The following is an 18472-nucleotide window of genomic DNA, read 5'->3' as shown; positions in this document are numbered from 1 at the left end:
GGGTGGGACAGGTAGAGCTGGATAGAGGACCTGGAAACATTTATTAATTTTGCTTCCAATTTGCACCCCTCCATCATTTTCACATGGTCCATCACTGACTCTCCCCTTCCCTTCCTTGACCCCTCTGTTTCGATTTCTGGTGATAGACTGTCCACCAATATTCATTACAAGCCTACCGACTCCCACAGCTACCTCGACTACAACTCCTCACACCCCGCTTTCTGTAAGGACTCCATCCCATTTTCTCAGTTCCTTCGCCTCCGTCGCATCTGTTCTGATGATGCCACTTTCTAAAACAGTTCCTCTGACATGTCTTCCTTCTTCCTTAACCGAGGTTTTCCACCCACAGTGGTTGACAGGGCCCTCAACCGTGTCCGGCCCATCTCCTGCGCATCTGCCCTCACACCTTCCTCTCCCTCCCAGAACCATGATAGAGTCCCCCTTGTCCTCAATTATCACCCCACCAGCCTCCACATTCAAAGGATCATCCTCCGCCATTTCCGCCAACTCCAGCATGATGCCACCACCAAACACATCTTCCCTTCACCCCCCCCGGTGGCATTCCGCAGGGATCGTTCCCTCTGGGACACCCTGGTCGACTCCTCCATCAGCCCTTACACCTCAACACCCTCCCAAAGCACCTTCCCATGCAACCGCAGAAGGTGCAACATCTGCCCCTTTACTTCCCCCCTCCTCACCGTCCAAGGGCCCAAACACTCCTTTCAAGTGAAGCAGCACTTGCACTTCTCTCAATTTAGTCTACTGCATTCGTTGCTCCCAATGCGGTTTCCTCTACATTGGAGAGACCAATTGCAGGCTGGGTGACCGCCTTACGGAACACCTTCGGTCTGTCCGCAAGCATGACCCAGACCTCCCTGTTGCTTGCCATTTCAACACACCACCCTGCTCTCATGCCCACATGTCCGTCCTTGGCCTGCTGCAATGTTCCAGTAAAGCTCAACGCAAACTGGAGGAACAGCACCTCGTCTTCCGACTAAGCACTTTACAGCCTGCCAGACTTAACATTGAGTTCAACAACTTCAGAGCATGAACTCTCTCCTCCATCCCCACCCCCTTTCCGATCCCCCTTTTTCCAATAATTATAATTTTTTAATATATTTTTCTTTTCCCACCTATTTCTATTATTTTTAAATGTACTTCCATCCATTATTTCATCTTCACCTTTTAGCCTATTTCGATCCCTTCCCCCCACCCTACCCCCACTATGCGATCTGTCACTTGCTCGTCCTGCTTTCTATCCTTAATGTCATCGTTAGCATATTCCTTAGCTAATAACACCACCGTCCACGCCCTTTGTCCTTTTGCCTATGACATGTTTGGCAATCTCCTCTTTGCTATCCCTCTATCCAGCTCTACCTGTCCCACCCCCCTCAACCAGTTTATATTTCACCTCATTTCTATATTTCCTCAGTTCTGATGAAGATTCATAACGGCCTCGAAACGTTAACTGTATTCCTCTCCGCAGATGCTGTCAGACCTGTTCAGATTTTCCAGCTATTTTTATTTTTGTTTCAGATTTCCAGCATACGCAGTATTTTGCTTTTATCTGAAAGGAAACCTAGTAGTTTCCATCGGGCAACCCAGTAGTAATTTAAAGTCCTGGAGCTGTGTTTCTGCATTAAGAATGTTATTTTTATTTAGGAATAAGGCTTGATAGGAATAAATACTTTCCTAATGACTACATTCCAGATGCACTGGAATTGAGCAGTCTAATTTCAATGTAAGCATTTAATCGAGAACAAACAATGGTTGACAAGTTACACGCAAGAAATTTTGATTGTGTCAGAAGCCTGGGAAGTCAGACTCAGGTAGCTTACAACATTTTTCAAAACACTATTTTGTACAGTTTTGAACATGTTTCTAAACAGTTGTATCTAAATTGGCCAATTTACTTGACAGGTGTAAGATTTGGTTTTCATCAAATTACTACAAATTTTTATTTCCTACTCTAGATGAAATTGAATTAATCAATTAAACCATTGTCTCACAGACTTGGTTCCACAGACTCCTGGGATCCAAATAGATTTCCAGGGGTATATGAATTAAACTGCCTCTCAACTTTTATATGGAACATATAGAAATAAAAATGATTTTGACTAGAGACAGGCTCAATAATAAATTAAATGTATTAACACCAATGATAACCTTCACTACCCCAGTCAGCCTCTAAGCACTGCCTGTCTGATTAGCTGGAAAACTCCAGACAGAAACAGATATCCACCATTTATTGGTTCTTTGACACAGCAGTCATACAAAATGCCAACATCCAGCCTTTGGAGAGGAATAGATTCAATTGCACTTTAAAAATCAGGTTTGGGTTTTAACCAACGAAAACAACTCTGGAGTGCATCTATCTATAACTAACTTTTAATTATACTAATATACAAACTCTCCCACAAAAATGTGTATATATTTTATATCATTAGTATATATTTTTGAAAAATTATCCTGCTCCTTTTCGGATTGGTGAGAGACCAGTCATTGGAGCATGTTGACTGAATAAAGTAGCCATCAGTCATTTTCAAGTACAATTGCCAAACATCACCACAGAGGCAGATACCTGAAAGTGAATACTTGTTTTCTTAAAGCATTATTAGAACATTGTGCATTCAGTACTTTCAGATATTATTTAATTTAGATGAGGGTGGGGTGAAATCAGTGGTTACTAATCCAAATGAAAAAGGGTCGTTCAACCACAAAAGTTTGAACACCCTCAAGTTAAACTGTGCATTTAGTGCAAAACATTTCATAATTCAATTGTCTACAATACTTTTCAGTGTGTACTTTTACCAGATGCACTGAGTCAATGCCAAATGAAACAATATGGCCAGAAACTCCCCTCAGCTTAAAATATGTGCCCACAAATTTGCTGAAAGTGCAAATTGATAAAAGCACCGCGAGGGAAATGATAATCGGGACCTGAGTTAACAGGGCAACCAGCGGGATATCTCCTTCATGAGATTTAAGCATTGGGAAATAAACATGGGAAGGACTGAGATGGAGGGTGAATTAAAGGGAATTAATTCAATGGGCAGAATTTTTCCATCGGTGAGTTGGGGGCGGGGCCTGCTCACCGACACGAAAATGATGCGGGATGATGTTGGGGGGAACCCCCGACTTCATCCCGCCCCATTTAAATATTCAGGAAGGCGGGGGCACAGCGCGATCAGCTGTCCGCCCGCCAACCTATCAATGGCCAATTGAGGCCATTGACAGGGTAGTTAAGCTAATTAAAGGCCCTGCCCGTCCAACCTTAAGGCTGGCGGGCAGGCCAGGAGCCCCAGCGGGCTTCTGAAAAAGCATGAAACCTCATCCACTGGCGGGATGAGGTTTCATGTCTGTTTTAAAAAAGTTTTTGTGATATTTATTAACATGTCCCATCTCGTGTTAAATGGTCACATGAGGGGAGACTTGTTAATAATTTTTTTACTATTCTATTTTTGACGTTTGAAACACTGTCAGCGATCTCCCTGAGGCAGCACTTAGTCTCAGGGAGATGTGCGCCCTTTCGCACGAAAGAACGCACTCTGACAGTTGGGGAATTCCCTCCTCCCGCACAGGAAGCGCATAGCTTCCCATCGGGTGGCCCGCTGGATGGGCCTTAATTGGCCCGCCCACTTAAAATGGTGGCGGGGCCCGTTTCGGCGGCGATCGGCTGCCCGCCTGCCACCAAGCCAGTGGGGCCCGCCCGCCCATCAAGGGCAAAATTCTGCCCAATGTCAAATTAGGTAGAGAAAGAGAAATGGAAGAAAGGAAAGATTGAATTAAGAGGGAGAAGAAAGAGAAAGGAGAAGTTAGGGGAAAAAAGTAACATTTAAAATTTGATTTTTACAAATTCTGAAAAAATTCAAAACCTGAAGGAATAAAGCTCAATACTTGCGATAGTTAATTTTCGGTGCTGGAGAGGTTGGCCCTAGAATGGCCATAATTAACATGTCTTCCAAAGGGCACTTGCATTTCTATAATGATATTAGAATTAGATTTCTGTTGCAAGTTTAATGTGCAATTAATGAGAAAAATACAGCAAGTTCCAACAAATTGGGGAAGCAAAGGGCAAGATGCTGTCTTTGCAAAGCTAAAAGTGGAGTAGCGCAACTTGGGCACTTACATCAGGATATTGACATTTAACCATGCATCAGATCCTTGCCTGAAGCTGCTGCACCATTTACAATGATCAGTGCCAGTGTAATTATTTTGATGGAACAATACCTATGGTTTTAAAAATTGTACCACTTGCAAGGAACAGAGAATTAATCATTTGGTAGTACAGAACTTGAGTATTGCTGAAAAAAAGACATTCTAAGCTTTTAGTCTTGCACTCATCAGGACAATCGCAAGAATACCAATGTCAGGGGAAGCAACAACTTTATACTGTATGAGGAGAGAGTGCTGATTTGTTGGAAAGTGGACTTGATGAACAGAGAATTTTTCTTTTTTAAATGCAATATCCATCTAACTATGGGCCGCATTCAAACAATGGAGAAGATTGTGCTGAAAATTAGTGATTTGCAATGATTTTTCTTCTTTGATTTTGCAACAGATGATGCACAGATTAATTTTGGAAAAGTTGCAAATAGATCTTCAGAGGGAATGCACTTAAGAGTGGAGGATCTAGTCAAACAGTATTTTGAGACAGCAGAAAAAGTAAGTTAATGCCACTTTGACAGTCTATATCAATTGTAAATGCTGCATACAACAAAGGTAGATCTTGGTATATTTAAAAGGGGAAAAAAAATAAATTGTTGAATTACATGAATCAACCTCTAAAATTCAGAGTTTACTAAATTTGTCAAGTAATGCATTCACAATATTAGTCTTACGTAATTTTTGTTTTTAACTCCACTCCTGTAGAACCTTGATGCTAAATTTCCATTTTGCTTGTAATGGCAGAGAAAGTGCTTTGGTTGACTGTTCTGTGTTCTTTATTTATAAAAGGAATGAAGAAATTCTGATTCTGTATGAAAAAACAAAGTACGCACTAGTACTTTAGCCAGTGTTTCATTAAAAATTCTAATCATATAGTTTATTTATTTTACTTACATCAATTTGCTGTATTTTTGGTGAAAAACAATTGGAGTAAAGGATTTAAACTAGAACATTTTATTATTTGTAATGCATAGATGCAGAATAGATAATAAGATATTATAGTTGATGAAGTGAAGGATTTTGATGCTGGGAAAAGGAAGATATCTGCAAGGGGGTATTATAGTGCATGAAGAAAATAAAAAGTAAATTTAATACAGATAAAATTATTTGCAGTTTTAATAGCACATTGTGTTTTAAAACTTCTATTGTACTGCTTATTCAAACTGCATACCAAATGTACTAGGAACTTAACATGGCAAGGTTGCGTGTTTTTACTATTCTGCAATGATGGCTTGATTTCCTTTGTATTACTGTCTGTATTGAGGTATTAATTTAAGGAAATAGGATGTTGAGGCATTCCACCATAAGCCTACACTTCTTAATTTAAAGAAAATGGCACCGTTTTTTGCATGGGTACCTGCCAGTCAAGTAGCTTCTTCCCTTGGGTGAAAATGGGTGCTGTGGCAGACGAAACCAGAAAGAGTTGGAGGCAGTACAGTGTGTGGAGGTGGGCTGGGTGGAAGGCCTGACTTGGTGCTCCGGCGCTTTGTCAAGGATATCGAAAAATGAATAAAACAAAAGACCCCCATCAAGCTCTCATTTTTCGATATCCTTGACAAAGCGCCGGAGCACCAAGTCAGGCCTTCCACCCAGCCCACCTCCACAAGAAGTGTAGGCTTATGGTGGAATGCCTCAACATCCTATTTCCCCCCACCCCATCCAATGGCCCCTCATAATCTCCATGCCAGCCTATGCCCCTCCACCCACTTCCCATAGCCCTTTATAGCTCGTATGCCAACTTATACCCCATTTGTGGTCCCTATCCCAACCCATGCACTCACCACCCTTTGCCCTTACATCTGTCATGCCAACTCACCCTCCATCCATCATGGGCGGACCTCAGGACCCATGCTGAGATTAAATAAAGCTCTTAAGTGTCTACTTATGAATTCACTATTTCCCAAAAAAACACCCTCATTGACAAGAACCTATTAACTACATTTAACTTCCTTTAATCCCTTGTGTTAACAAGTATTTGCATTCATAGTCCTCCCTCCCCCTTTCAAAGAGTTTATAATCACTTGGAGCTGTCAATCAAACTGTGAACTGACAGGCAGCCCACTGTGATAATGATAGGCTGTGAAATCAGTCATGCAGCACAAATCCTGTAATGGAAGCTGCCAGTATTATGTCAACAGACAGTGAATTGCAAGCACTGATTTTTTTCTCTAACACTGCAGACAATTTTTCTAATTTTTAAAGGGTAGGACATTTAAAAGCCTTGACAGCTTGACTTCTCTTGCCAGTTCCAATGAGCTTGACAGTTCCAATTGTTTATGCACTTTTTACGGGTATTCATATCTACTTGAACAATCCCAAAGAGCACCTTACCTCTCCTAAAGGGCGCCTTACCTTTTCCAAAGGTGTCCCAGGACCACGTCCAAAAAGGTACCCTACTCCTCCAGAAGCGTATCCTACCTCTCCAAAGAACTCGGGCAGCTTTAGACCTTCTCCAACCTGGTCTAAAGTGCACACATTGTGTTTTGACATGCCACTAGTCAAAATCAGTTTTGACTGAGGCAGCTGCACTTTGACATATGGGCCAGGATTTTCCCGTTGGGGATTTGGGGGCGGGGCCCGCTTGCTGATGGGAAAATGATGCGGGATGACGTTGGGAGGAACTCCCGATGTCATCCTGGCCCCTTTAAATTTTTAGAAAGGCGGGCGGACAGCGAAATCAGCTGTTTGCCCGCTGACTTGTCAATGGCCAATTAAGGCTATTGACAGGCTAATTAAGATTATTAAAGACCTGCCCGTCCAACCTTAAGGCTGGTGGACAGGTCAGGAGCCCCAGCGGTCTTCTAATAATACATGAAACCTCATCCACTGGCGGGATGAGGTTTCATGTCTGTTTTAAAAAAGTTTAATAAAGTTTTTGTGTTTCTTATTAACATGTCCCATCTCGTGTGACATTGTCACATGAGGGGGACATGTTAATCATTTTTAAATTTTTCTATTTTTAAAGTTTTTTGAACTGTCAGTGATCTCCCTGAGACAGCACTTTGTCTCAGGAAGCAGTGTGCTCTTTTGTGTGCGAAAGAGCGCACTTTGACAAATGGGGAATCCCTCCCCCGCCCCCCCCTGCATAGGAAGCGCATAGTGCTTCCTGTTCGGCAGGCTGCTGGGCGGACCTTAATTGGCCCACCCACTCAAAATGGCGGCGGGCCCCGTTTCGGTGGCAGGGGTCGGCTGTCCACCTGCTGCCGAGCCGGTGGGGCCTGCCCGCCCACCAAGGGCAAAATTCTGCCCATGCTGTTTCTTCCGTAAACCACACATGTGTAAATTAGAACCTGCTCCTATTTCCCCTAACACCCCCCTTGCAAAAACGGTGAGGGCTGGCTTCGGAAGTGGGACTTCCAGATCCAGGCTTCTGTTGCCATTTTGGCAAAGGCACAGAGCCCCTCTGCCTGTGTAGAAATTCAGGCCCTGAAATCTTGGGCTGGATTTTCCCGTCGGCGAGCGGGGGGGCGGGGCCTGCTTGCCGACGCATAAAATGCTGTGCGGTGACGTCGGGCAGAACTCCCGACATCACCGCGCCCCATTTAAATTTTCAGGTAGGCGGGGGCTCAGCAAAATCAGCTGTGCGCCCGCCAACCTGTCAATGGCCAATTGAGGCCATTGACAGAGTCATTTAAGTAATTAATGGACCTGCCCGTCCAACCTTAAGGTTGGCGGGCAGGCCAGGAGCCTTGGCGGGCATTAGAAAAAGCATGAAACCTCATCCATGGGCGGGATGAGTTTTCATGTAGGTTTTAAAAATTTTAATTAAAGTTTTTAAAAAAGTTATGGACATGTCCCAACTCATGTGACAGTGTCACATTAGGGGACATGTCAGGAATTTTTTTTTTCTATTTTTAATAATTTGTACAGTAGAGAGGATCTCCCTGAGGGAGCACTTAGCCTCAGGGAGATGAGTACGCTCTTACGTGCGCATGCGCGAAAAAGCGCACTCTCGGGTTTAGGAATTCCCCCCCCGCCTGCACAGGGAGCACATAGCGCTTCCATGCGGACATCACACTGGGCGGGCCTTATGGGGTGCCGATCGGAGGCACACGTCTGCATTTAACTCCCCCCCCCCCCCCCCCGAGCGAGGGGAAAATCCTGCCCCTTGTTTCTGGTGCCTTGATAAATCTAATGTCCTGAAATTTTAATTTCACTTTCAGAATTAATATACTGTTATGACTGGGATGGGAGGAGTACGCGTATGATCTAGCCCCACTACTCTACAGGCCATACCATTAATTTAAAAGTTTAATTTTCTCAACAAAATAGCCAATCGTCTATTTCCCCTACTGGTGCGAACATATACACACACACACACACAAAGGACAAATAGATAGAGTCTCTCTGCAAATGGGCTTTAGAGGATGGGAGTTATAAAATAAGGGATAAAGTTTGCAGGGTCTCGACGCTGTCGACCTGGAATACCCTCTTGTGAAGATGGGCCGCTGCTCCTGTTGGATGTCTGGAAGTTCTCACCAACTGGTCTCAGTTTTGCAGGTCAAAATGCAGACCACTTACACTCAGATGAGGGTTCTCTGGCCACAGGTTGATAGCCACACACAATTGTATGCAAGGTAGAGAGAGAGAGAGAGAGAGAGCCAGTTAGGGCAGCCTTCCTTCCTTCTTCCGCTTATTCCCCAACAAGACTGCCTTCAAAACCAGCAGGTTCACAACTTAAGTTTTTTCCCTCTTTCCTATGTGATTTCCAGCAAGTTACCAACCTTTGCCTTTTCAGTTTCTCTCCCCCCGCCCTCCTCAATCAATTAAAGCAATTGCAGTTCAAAACAAACAGCCAGACCTTCTTCAAGCACCATAAAGATCTGGTGATTTCCTATCAGTTGACCCAATACAAATGTCCCATCTCTCACCTTCTCAACAGCTTGTCTCTCATGGAAGAAGTAAATGACCGAAGAGCTCAATTTAGCAAGATAGTAGGCCCAAGCTCCCATTTTCTAGTATTACAGCAAGCTGGAAAGATGTAGCCTTATTGCTGCAAATTCTTAGAGCCAACGAAATTTGTTGACACATTGTTGCTGAGCATGGCCATGAAATGACCAAATAATCCTGGTTATGTTTTGGAATCCCTGTGAAATTATCCACTGAAGGCCAAGCTCCAATTGACTTATTGAAATATTGGTAACTTGGTCATTTAGAATTTCTCTCTGACGTTTTGTTGCCACAGATATCTCCTGGATGCCACACTGAGGTTTTTTTTTGCATGACTCGACATGGATCCTGCATAGTGTTGCTAATTTGGGTAATCCAACTGTGTGCCCCCAATTTACACACCATTTTTGTTGTCAGTGGCTCTCCCTCCATTCAAGGATGACATCTACTCAGGGTCACGTGTTTCTGCCATGAGTCTTCATGTGACTGAGGAGGCTTATTTTGGATTCACAGATCCTTGGCCACATGGGACAGGACATCCGACAAGGTAGTGGGAATTGGAATGCAGGATTTACCTTTCCTTTCTTTCCTTCTCTGCCATTGCTCTGCCTTATCATTAAGGCATTGGGACTTGAAGCGTGATGCAGCTTGATGGACAAGTACACCATTCTAAACGATTGGGAGTGAGCTGTTCCAGTCATTAAGGCCAATGCTGGTGCATTTCAAGGAGAGCTTCAGAGTGTCTTTGTAGCAATTTCTTTATCCTCCCTCGAACGTTGGCCATTTGAGTGAACGGGACCTGACGGGGAGATGATTTTCAGCCATGCAGACCTAATGGCCAGTCCATTGAAGTTGATTTTGCAGGAGTTTTGCCTGAATGCTAGTGGACTGCGCTTCAAGAAGGGCACTAGCATTTGCTCGACAGCCCTCCGATTGAATCCAGAGAAAGCGTTGCTGGTGGAATTAATCTCGTGCTCTTATGTAGCGCTGGTGCATAGTTCAGGTCTCTCTGCAGTAATGGAGCCTGGTGCAATAGCTGCTCTTTTGTTGATTTGCGGAGTTTTATTTGTCAAGCACTCACTGCTATAATTTTTTGAAGGCTGAACAGGTGTCGCTAGTCCGTTGTTGGATCTCCTTGTCAATGGTAGCCTTTTGAGAGAGGTGACTGCTGCAGTAAGAAAAGTGCTCGACATATTCCAGAGTGTCTCCTTGAACACATATTGGAGGTGGAATATTTGGCTGATCAGGTGTGAGTTGATATGAGCCACATTCGAGGATGGGTCGAGTTTCTTCTTTGCAGAATTGAACGGATTGAGAGCTGCTTGCAAATTTGATGCAGAGTGGGCAATGACACTGCAGTAACCCACAAACTATGTGTATCTATGGTGGTCAGCTTAGTTTGGCACAAAGGTGACTGAGATTAAAGAGCTTTCCACCTAGATGGGATTTAATACTGCCACCAGAGGGCAGTTTTTCTTTGAAGTGAATGGCCACTGTCAAGTAGATTGTTAATAGTATGGGGTATATCACAAAGCCTTGCTTGACCCCAGCCTGGATTTTGAACTTGTCTGATTCAAGTTCCTCACTCAATACAGCTGCAGTCATGTCATCATGAAGCAGTTGTAGGATTGTAATAAGTTTCTTGGGTACTCAAATCATAGGAGCACAATCCACAGAGTCCAGCGATTTACTGAGTCAAATCAAGTTGTTGGATGCCGTGAAGAGTTCCTGGTGGCATTCACTATATTTTTCTTAGCTTTGTCTGGCAACAAAGATCATGTTGGAGACTCCTCTACATGGCCTAAAGCCACACTGTCACTGGGAGAATGTGTGTCAAGATTTTCCCTGCCAAGGACAAGAGGAAAGTTTCCACAGCATGATTTATCTCCCTTCTTGGAAATAGATACAATTTTGCATTCCTGAAGTCGTCAGGGGGAGTTCTTTTTCCTTCCAAATCGATAGGACGAGTGCTTGGAGTCTTGGTGTGAGCAAAAATCCTCCAGTTTTAAAGATCAGAGCTGGAACACTAAAGATTTTCAGGCTTTGTTTTTTTTCCATCTGTTAATTGCTTGTTGCAGCTCTCCCATCGATGTTGGTTCACCATGGATTCTACCACAAGGTACTGCGGGATAACCTGGGGAGTATCAGCTGCCACTGTGGATTCATAGTTGAGGAGTTGTTCAACATGTTCTTTCCAATGTTTACAGATGGTATTGTTATCTTTAAGAAACACACCCTGTGAATGTAGGAAATTTTGTCTATTTTACCTCTGACTATGGATGGCCATGGTGTGTTCAAAAAAGCTTTGCATGTCATTAACATACTGTTGGATCTCTTGAGGGCTTTCTGTTCCCACCACATGTCCTTTAACTTCTGGATTTGTCTTTGGACGTCAGCCTTAATTGATTGATAATGCTGCCTTGAGCTGTGACCTTGGGTTGCTCTGCCAGGCAATGAATACTGCTCATTTTTGTTCCAGGCATTCACACATTTGAGCACCATTTTCGTCTAACCAATCCTGTGAGGTTAATGCTCATACACAATGGTCTGGGCACAGGAGTCCAGTACAACTAACTTTATTTGATCCCGCTGTTCTGAGATTGAGCTGACTGTGCGAAGATTTTTCCAGATTGTTAGTGAGCTGCATTTGGAATTCCTCTTTTCTGTCAGGCTGTTTTAGGGCTGAGACATTCCTCTTGGACCTTTGGATCTTGCAGTGTCTTGGTGCAAGGTGGATGTTCATTGATCGAACAAGTCGATGATATATCTAGCAGGCATCAGTCCCCCGCATGGATCAAGTGATACTGATATCACTTAGATCTTTGACTCGAACAATGACATAATCTGGGAAGTGCAAATGCTTGGATCTAGAATGCCTGCATGTGGCTTTGTATTTTTCCTTTTGGCAGAAGAGGGCATTTATTATAATGAGGCTATACGGAGGAAGCCATTTGCATCGGTTTTACCTACCCGATATGTTCCAATGGTTCCACTCAGACTTTGGAGTCGCAGCCAACCCTGGCATTAAAGTCCGACAGAAGGATGATTTTTTTTTTCTTTTTGTGATGGCAGTGAGGACTTCTTCAAAGTTAGAATAGAACTTTTTCTGAGCATCTTCATCGGAGTCATGGATTGGTTCATAAGCGCTGATGATGTTGGAATATTGTTTATGGCTGAGCTGTAGGTGAAGTATCATAAATGTTTCATTTATACAATTGGTGAGTTCTGGCAGTGCATCACAGACCCTATTCTGGATAGCAAAACTGGATAGCTCCAGGGTCGCCAGCAGTCTTTCCTTTCTAGTAGATGTCTCCCCCTACTTGTTGCTTCAGCTGTCTCTCCCCAGAGAGGTCGATCTTACTGAGGGCGGCGATGTTAATTTGGAGTCTTGATAGTTCACATGATAAGATTGCAGTTGTTCTTTCTGGATGGCTGCTCTTGAGATTATCCATAAGTGTTCTAATGTTCCCGGTTGAAGAATTTAGAGTTTTCTTTAACCACAAAGATGGTGATCCTACTGGGTGTGGTTCCCAGCCAGGAGAAAGTGGGACAGACTATTTTTAGAGGATCCTTTATAGCCCCCTCCCCATTTAGGCTGAGCAGAGGGTATCCTGCAGGGGACTACTCAGTCGCAGATGCTGCTGTCCAAAGACACCTCTGTCCCAATACTGGTGTCCAGCGACCTTTATGTATCTGTCATTTGTGTACAGGTTCTGACTAGGGACTCCCAGGTTCACAGCCCCGATCCCATCGCCAGTCCTCTCGCCACAGGACTTGGAAGGTAGGCCTTGGTAGAAGCCTGCATTGTTTACCATAGGGGCCTTGGGATGCCATCGTTGCTCACTTAATCTTGACAGTTGGAGGTCAGTTTTCAGCAACATGTCAAACCACAATGACTGGGATCACCTTGCTGCTGCAGCCTTCTTCCACCTTCTGAGGCAGTGAGTTGTTCAGTGGATGGTGGCTATGCCTGCCCTTTTGTGTTGTTCATTGCTGCTGATTTAGGCGACCCTTCCCTTTACAAGGAGAAAAAACACTGGAGGGAATCTAGTTAGCAACCAAATGTGCTTTTTCACAGATGCCTGCATGGTGCCACTGTTTTCATGCACATATTAACTATAATTGCCTCTCCTTTAACACTTTGTCCCTAGTCATGTGTTAGACGTTAGTTCAGGTATCCACATTGTGAGGTTATGGTGGCTATGAAAATGTCTCTCAGTCTTACAGGATTTTCATGGGACCCTGTGGCTTCACCTATATTGGTCACCCTTGTAAGGTCATTAAACGTCTTTAGGCATTGTGCGGCAGTATATTGAAGTGAAGTTAGCACTGACTGCCTCAGCCACCTTCCTTCATAGTACCATCCCCTGTCTGGCTTCTAGGAGATGGACCATCCATTATTATTTCTGTGAATAGTAAGCCTACTGATGCATCAAAATATTTGCTGCTCAACCCCTTGAGGCTGTTTTCCTTCAATCACTGTCCAGGATTTCACTTCCTATAGAGTGCTTCTAGCGTTTCACAAAGCATATGGCCTTTTAGTTGTTGTGTGCACAACAGTGTTTCCCTTTGCAGCAGCTCTGATCCTATCAATGGCGCTACTCCTCCAAACTTGCCCTGTTTAAGTGTTAGTTTACTCCCAAGAAAAGCCCACAGCTTTACAGCAGGGTCAGGTGGATGGCAGTCTCCACCCCATTCTGTGACATTTCCAGTAGGTTAATGGGAATCCAGCCCAACGTTTCTTTACAAATTATGCATGGATTGAAGATACTAAGATGTTGCCTTTCCTCTACAGAGTGTCCGGTTGTCACTATTGACTGAAAGGGGGATGGGGGAAGCTGTGCAAGAGTTTGTTGACAAGGAAGAAAAAGATGCTATCGATGAGCTGGTAAAATTTCAACTGGAAAAGACCCAGCGGTTTTTGAAAGAGCGGCACATTGATGCTACCGAAGACGAAATTGATAAAGAAGTAAGTAATTTTAATGCTTAATAACAAGTCTCTGCAACATGAAATATTGGCTTTCAAAAAAAATTGCATGGGTTAATACAACAACTTTAACTTGGAAAAATATTCCAAGGGACTTCATAAATGTGCAATCAAAATAAATAAATGCTGAACCATAGAAGATATTAGGAGGGGTAAGCAGAAACTTGGTCAAAGAAATTGGTTTTAAACAGGGCCTTAAAGGAGGTGAGGGTCATGAAAAGGCCTGAGGGATTTGGGGAGAGAATTTCAGAGTGAGGGACTTGTGCAACGGAAAACAGGTTGTCAAAAAGGGGTAAAGGGAACAGGGTTGGTGAGTGGGGGTGTGCACATGAGGAAAGAAGAGCTTGGAAGTGGATCTTAATAGGACTGGAGGATGCTACAAAGTTCAAAGTGAAAAGGTGAACTCATGAAATTATTTAAGTGAGGATGATAATTTTAAGATATTGGAGACCAGAAGCCAATGTAGGTTAGTAAGAAAGTGGTTATCATCAAAAAAGTGATGGAAGGTGTCGTTGACAGCGCTATCAAGTGGCACTTACTCAGTAATAACCAATCACTAATGCTCAGTTTGGATTCCACCAGGCAGACTCAGCTCCAGACCTCATTACAGCCTTGAACCAGACATGGACAAAAGCTGAACTCGAGATGAATTAACAGTGACTGCCCTTGACATCGAGGCAGCATTTGACTAAGTATGACATCAAGGAGCCCTAGCAAAATTGAAGTCAATGGGAATTGGGGGAAAACCCTTCACTGGTTGGATTTACACCTTGCACAAAGGAAGATGGTTGCAGTTGTTGGAGGCCAGTGATCAAAGCCCCAGGACATTGCTGCAAGAGTTATTCAGGGTAGTGCCCTAGGCTCAACCACCTTCAGCAAAGCTTCATCAATGATCACCCCTCTGTATGACAGAAGATTGGATGTTTGCTGATGATTGCAGAGTTTTCAGTACCACTTGCAATGCCTCAGATGCTGTTTTTTTTATATTGGTTCAGAATGCAAGTGTCATGGGCAATCTATTGTCATCCCTCATTGCTCTTGAGTAGCTGATGGTGCTGTTAAGAAGGTAGTTTCTGGTTTTTTAAACTAATGACATGAAGGAACAGTGATATAATTCCAAGTCAGGATGTTGTGTGGCTTGGAGGGGAATTTGCAGATGGTGGTGGGTTCCTGTATTTCTGCTGCTGCTCTTGTCCTTCTAGGTGGTAGTAGTCATTGGTTTGGAAGGTGCTGTGAAAGGCACTTTGGTGAGTTGCTGCAGTGCATGTTGTAGATGCTGCCACCATGCTCCAGTGTTGAGGGAGTGAATGTTTAAGGTGGTGGATGGAGTGCCGATCAAGCAGCGGCTTTGTCCTTGCTTATGGCAAACTTCATAAGTGTTATTGGAGCTGCACTCATCCAGGCAAGTGGCAAGTATTCCATCACACTCCTGATTTGTGCCTTGTAGATGGTGGACAGGCTTTGGCGAGTGAGGAGGTGAGTTACTTGCCATGGGATTCCTAGCCTCTGACCTGTTCTTGTAGCCACAGTATTTATATGGCTGGTCCATTAAGTTGTTGGTCAATTGTAACCCCAGGATGCTGCTGTGGGATTTGGCATGAGTAATACCATTGGATCTCAAAGGTAGATAGTTAGATTCTCACTTGTTGGAGGTGGTCATTGCCAGGCACCTTTGTGGTACGAATATTAAATGCCAGTTATCAGCCCAAGCCTGAATGTTGTCCAAATCCTGCTGCATGTGAGCACAGACTCTTCATTATCTGAGGAGTTGCAAGTGGTACTGAACACGCTTCATTCATCAGCAAAAATCCATACTTCTCTCCCTACAGAGGGTGATCATTGATGAAGCTTTGCTGAAGATGGTTGAGCCTAGGACACTGTCCTGAGGAACTCCTGCAGCAATGTCCTGGGGCTTTGATCACTGGCCTCCAACAACCGCAACCATCTTCCTTTGTGCAAGATATAAATCTAACCAGTGGAGGGTTTTACTCCTGATTCCCATTGACTTCAATTTTGCTGGGGTTCCTTGATGTCATATTCAGTCAAATGCTGCCTAAATGTCAAGGACAGTCACTCTTAATTTATCTCTTTCAGATCTTGTCCATGTTTGTTTCAAGGCCGTAATGAGGTCTGGAGCCGAGTCTGCCTGGTGGAAACTCTTTCGATTACCAACAGTCACAGATTGCAACTTCTTTCAAGTGCAATCACAGTTCTTGGTTTTCCAGGAGTGGGACATGAACCCACAACCCTCTGATTCAAAAGTGAGAGTGCTATGAACTGAGCCACAGCTGACACCCCAAACTGAGCATTAGTGATTGGTTATTGCTGAGTAAGTGCCACTTGTTAGCGCTGTCAATGACACCTTCCATCATTTTGCTGATGATTGAGAGTAGATTGATGGGGCAGTAATTGGCCAGATTGGATTTGTCCTGCTTTTTATGGACAGGACATATCCTGGGCAATTTTCTAGATTATGGGTAAGTGCCAGTGTTGTAGCTGTAGTGGAACAACTTGGCTATGATTGCGGCTAGTTCTGGAGCACAAGTCTTCAGTACTACAGTCAGGATGTTATTACAGCTCATATCCTTCGTTGTATCCAATGCCTTCAGCCATTTCTTGACATCGTGTGGAATGAATTGAATTGTCTGAAGATTGGCATCTGTGATGCTGGGATCTCAGGCGGAGGCTGAGATAGATCATTGTTTTGGTACTGTTAGTTGATTGCAAATGTTTCAGCTTTGCCTTTTGCACTGATGTGCTGGGCTCCCCTTTCATTGAGGATGGGGATGTTTGTGCAGTCTTCTCTCCTGGTTAGTTGTTTAATTTTTCACCACCATTCACAATGAACATTGCAGAAATGCAGAGCTTTGATTTGATCAGTTTGTTGTAGGATTGTTTTGCTGTGCCTATCTCGTGCTACAGTGTGGTAATTGATGCAGCATAGATAGAAGTAGAAGAATTTTGAATGAGCTAAAGTTTATGGAGGGTGAGCGAAATAAGGCTGGCCAGGAGAGAATTGGAATAGGCATGTATGTATGAGTGTTTCTGGTGCAAATAGAATAAGGTAGATTAGAGGTGACCGATATTATGGAAATGGTACTGCTTGATCTGAATGTTGGACAGCATAGGATCAGAAGTTCAGCTTGGGGTCAAATAGAATGTCATGGTTATGAGAAGTTTGTTTCTGCACCAGATGGTGCCTTAAGGGGGTTTGGAATTGATGGCAAGGGTACAGAGTTGTAGCTTTCAATGTCTTTGATCTTTATCTGGAGGAAATTGTGGCTTATCTGTTACAATCCCCATAGAAGTTAATAACTTCTTTAAAAGAAAGGAACCCCCACAAAACCAATGGAAAGAAAACTGATGGACAAGATTTCACTTTTTAAATCTTTACTTCCTGAGCAAATGTGGGACTGCATGCAATCTCTTAGTCGTTCCAACTCATCCTCCCTTTTGGAGGATCGCCCACTTACCACTCAATCATTTCAGTTCTGAAGTCACATTCACCAACAGCCACATTCCATCCTAAGTCCCTGGATACGGTTAACACTGACAAGACCTGTTTGCGTAGCTATCCAGAGTTCCTTTTTTAACTGACCAACCAACTACATGGTTCATAGTCTTTTTCTCTGATACACCTAGCTCGCTCACACATTGCCTCACCTAAAGCATCTGGAGTTGTATTTTCTTCCTCCTGATAGGCTGGAACCTGACACCACTGCAATTAGCATTCTATTTACTTTTTGTTTCAACTTTCTTCTCCATACCAACCTCAGGTTACATGGGCATTTCTTGGAACCAAATTATGCCATAAGCAGAAAGCTACTTACAACCCCCGCACTCCACCGGCCTCTCAGAATGCTCCCTAGTTTCACTTTGGTCTTCAAGAGAGCATCACACAAAAGGAACGTACAGGCTTCCCCCAAAGCACACGGGCCATCATATATCCAAAACTAGATGTTGGACAAACAGTCTGACAACACAGGGAGTAGAGGAGTTGAAAGAGGTGGTAGAGAGGTAAAGCTTGGGTGTCTTCAGCATACAAGTGGAGCTGGGGAAAATGTACAGATGTACACTGTACAAAAGGGAAAATGTGAGGTTGACCACTTTGGTTGGAAGAATAGAAAAGCAGAATGCATTTTAAATGGAAAGAGACTGCAGATTGCTGAGGCACAGAAAGATTTAAGTGTCGTTATTCATAATTCACAAATAGTTAGCATGCAGATCCAGCAACTAATTAGGAAGGCAAATGGAATGTTAGCCTTTATTGCAAGGGTGATGACGTTTAAAGGTAAGCTTGCTACAACTCTGCCAGGCATTGCTGAGGCCACACCAGAAGTACTATGTGCAGTTTTGGTCTCCTTATTTAAGGATGGATATACTTCTACTAGAGGCAGCTCAGAGAAGGTTCGCTGGGTTGATTTCTGG

General features: G+C 43.7%; 1 protein-coding gene across 1 annotated transcript in view; it reads left to right on the top strand.

The window, feature by feature from the left end:
- mre11a (MRE11 homolog A, double strand break repair nuclease) overlaps window positions 1-18472 on the top strand; it is a 117949-nt gene that overhangs the window by 50774 nt on the left and 48703 nt on the right. Inside the window, exons 12-13 of the mRNA XM_078545777.1 lie at window positions 4562-4665; window positions 13853-14026. Of these exons, the coding sequence (XP_078401903.1) occupies window positions 4562-4665; window positions 13853-14026 (278 nt within the window). The remainder of the gene's footprint in view (window positions 1-4561; window positions 4666-13852; window positions 14027-18472) is intronic.

This window comes from Cetorhinus maximus, chromosome 7 (assembly GCF_964194155.1).
Source record: "Cetorhinus maximus chromosome 7, sCetMax3.hap1.1, whole genome shotgun sequence".
Lineage (NCBI taxonomy): Eukaryota > Metazoa > Chordata > Chondrichthyes > Lamniformes > Cetorhinidae > Cetorhinus > Cetorhinus maximus.
This window is presented reverse-complemented; position numbering and strand designations above follow the sequence as displayed.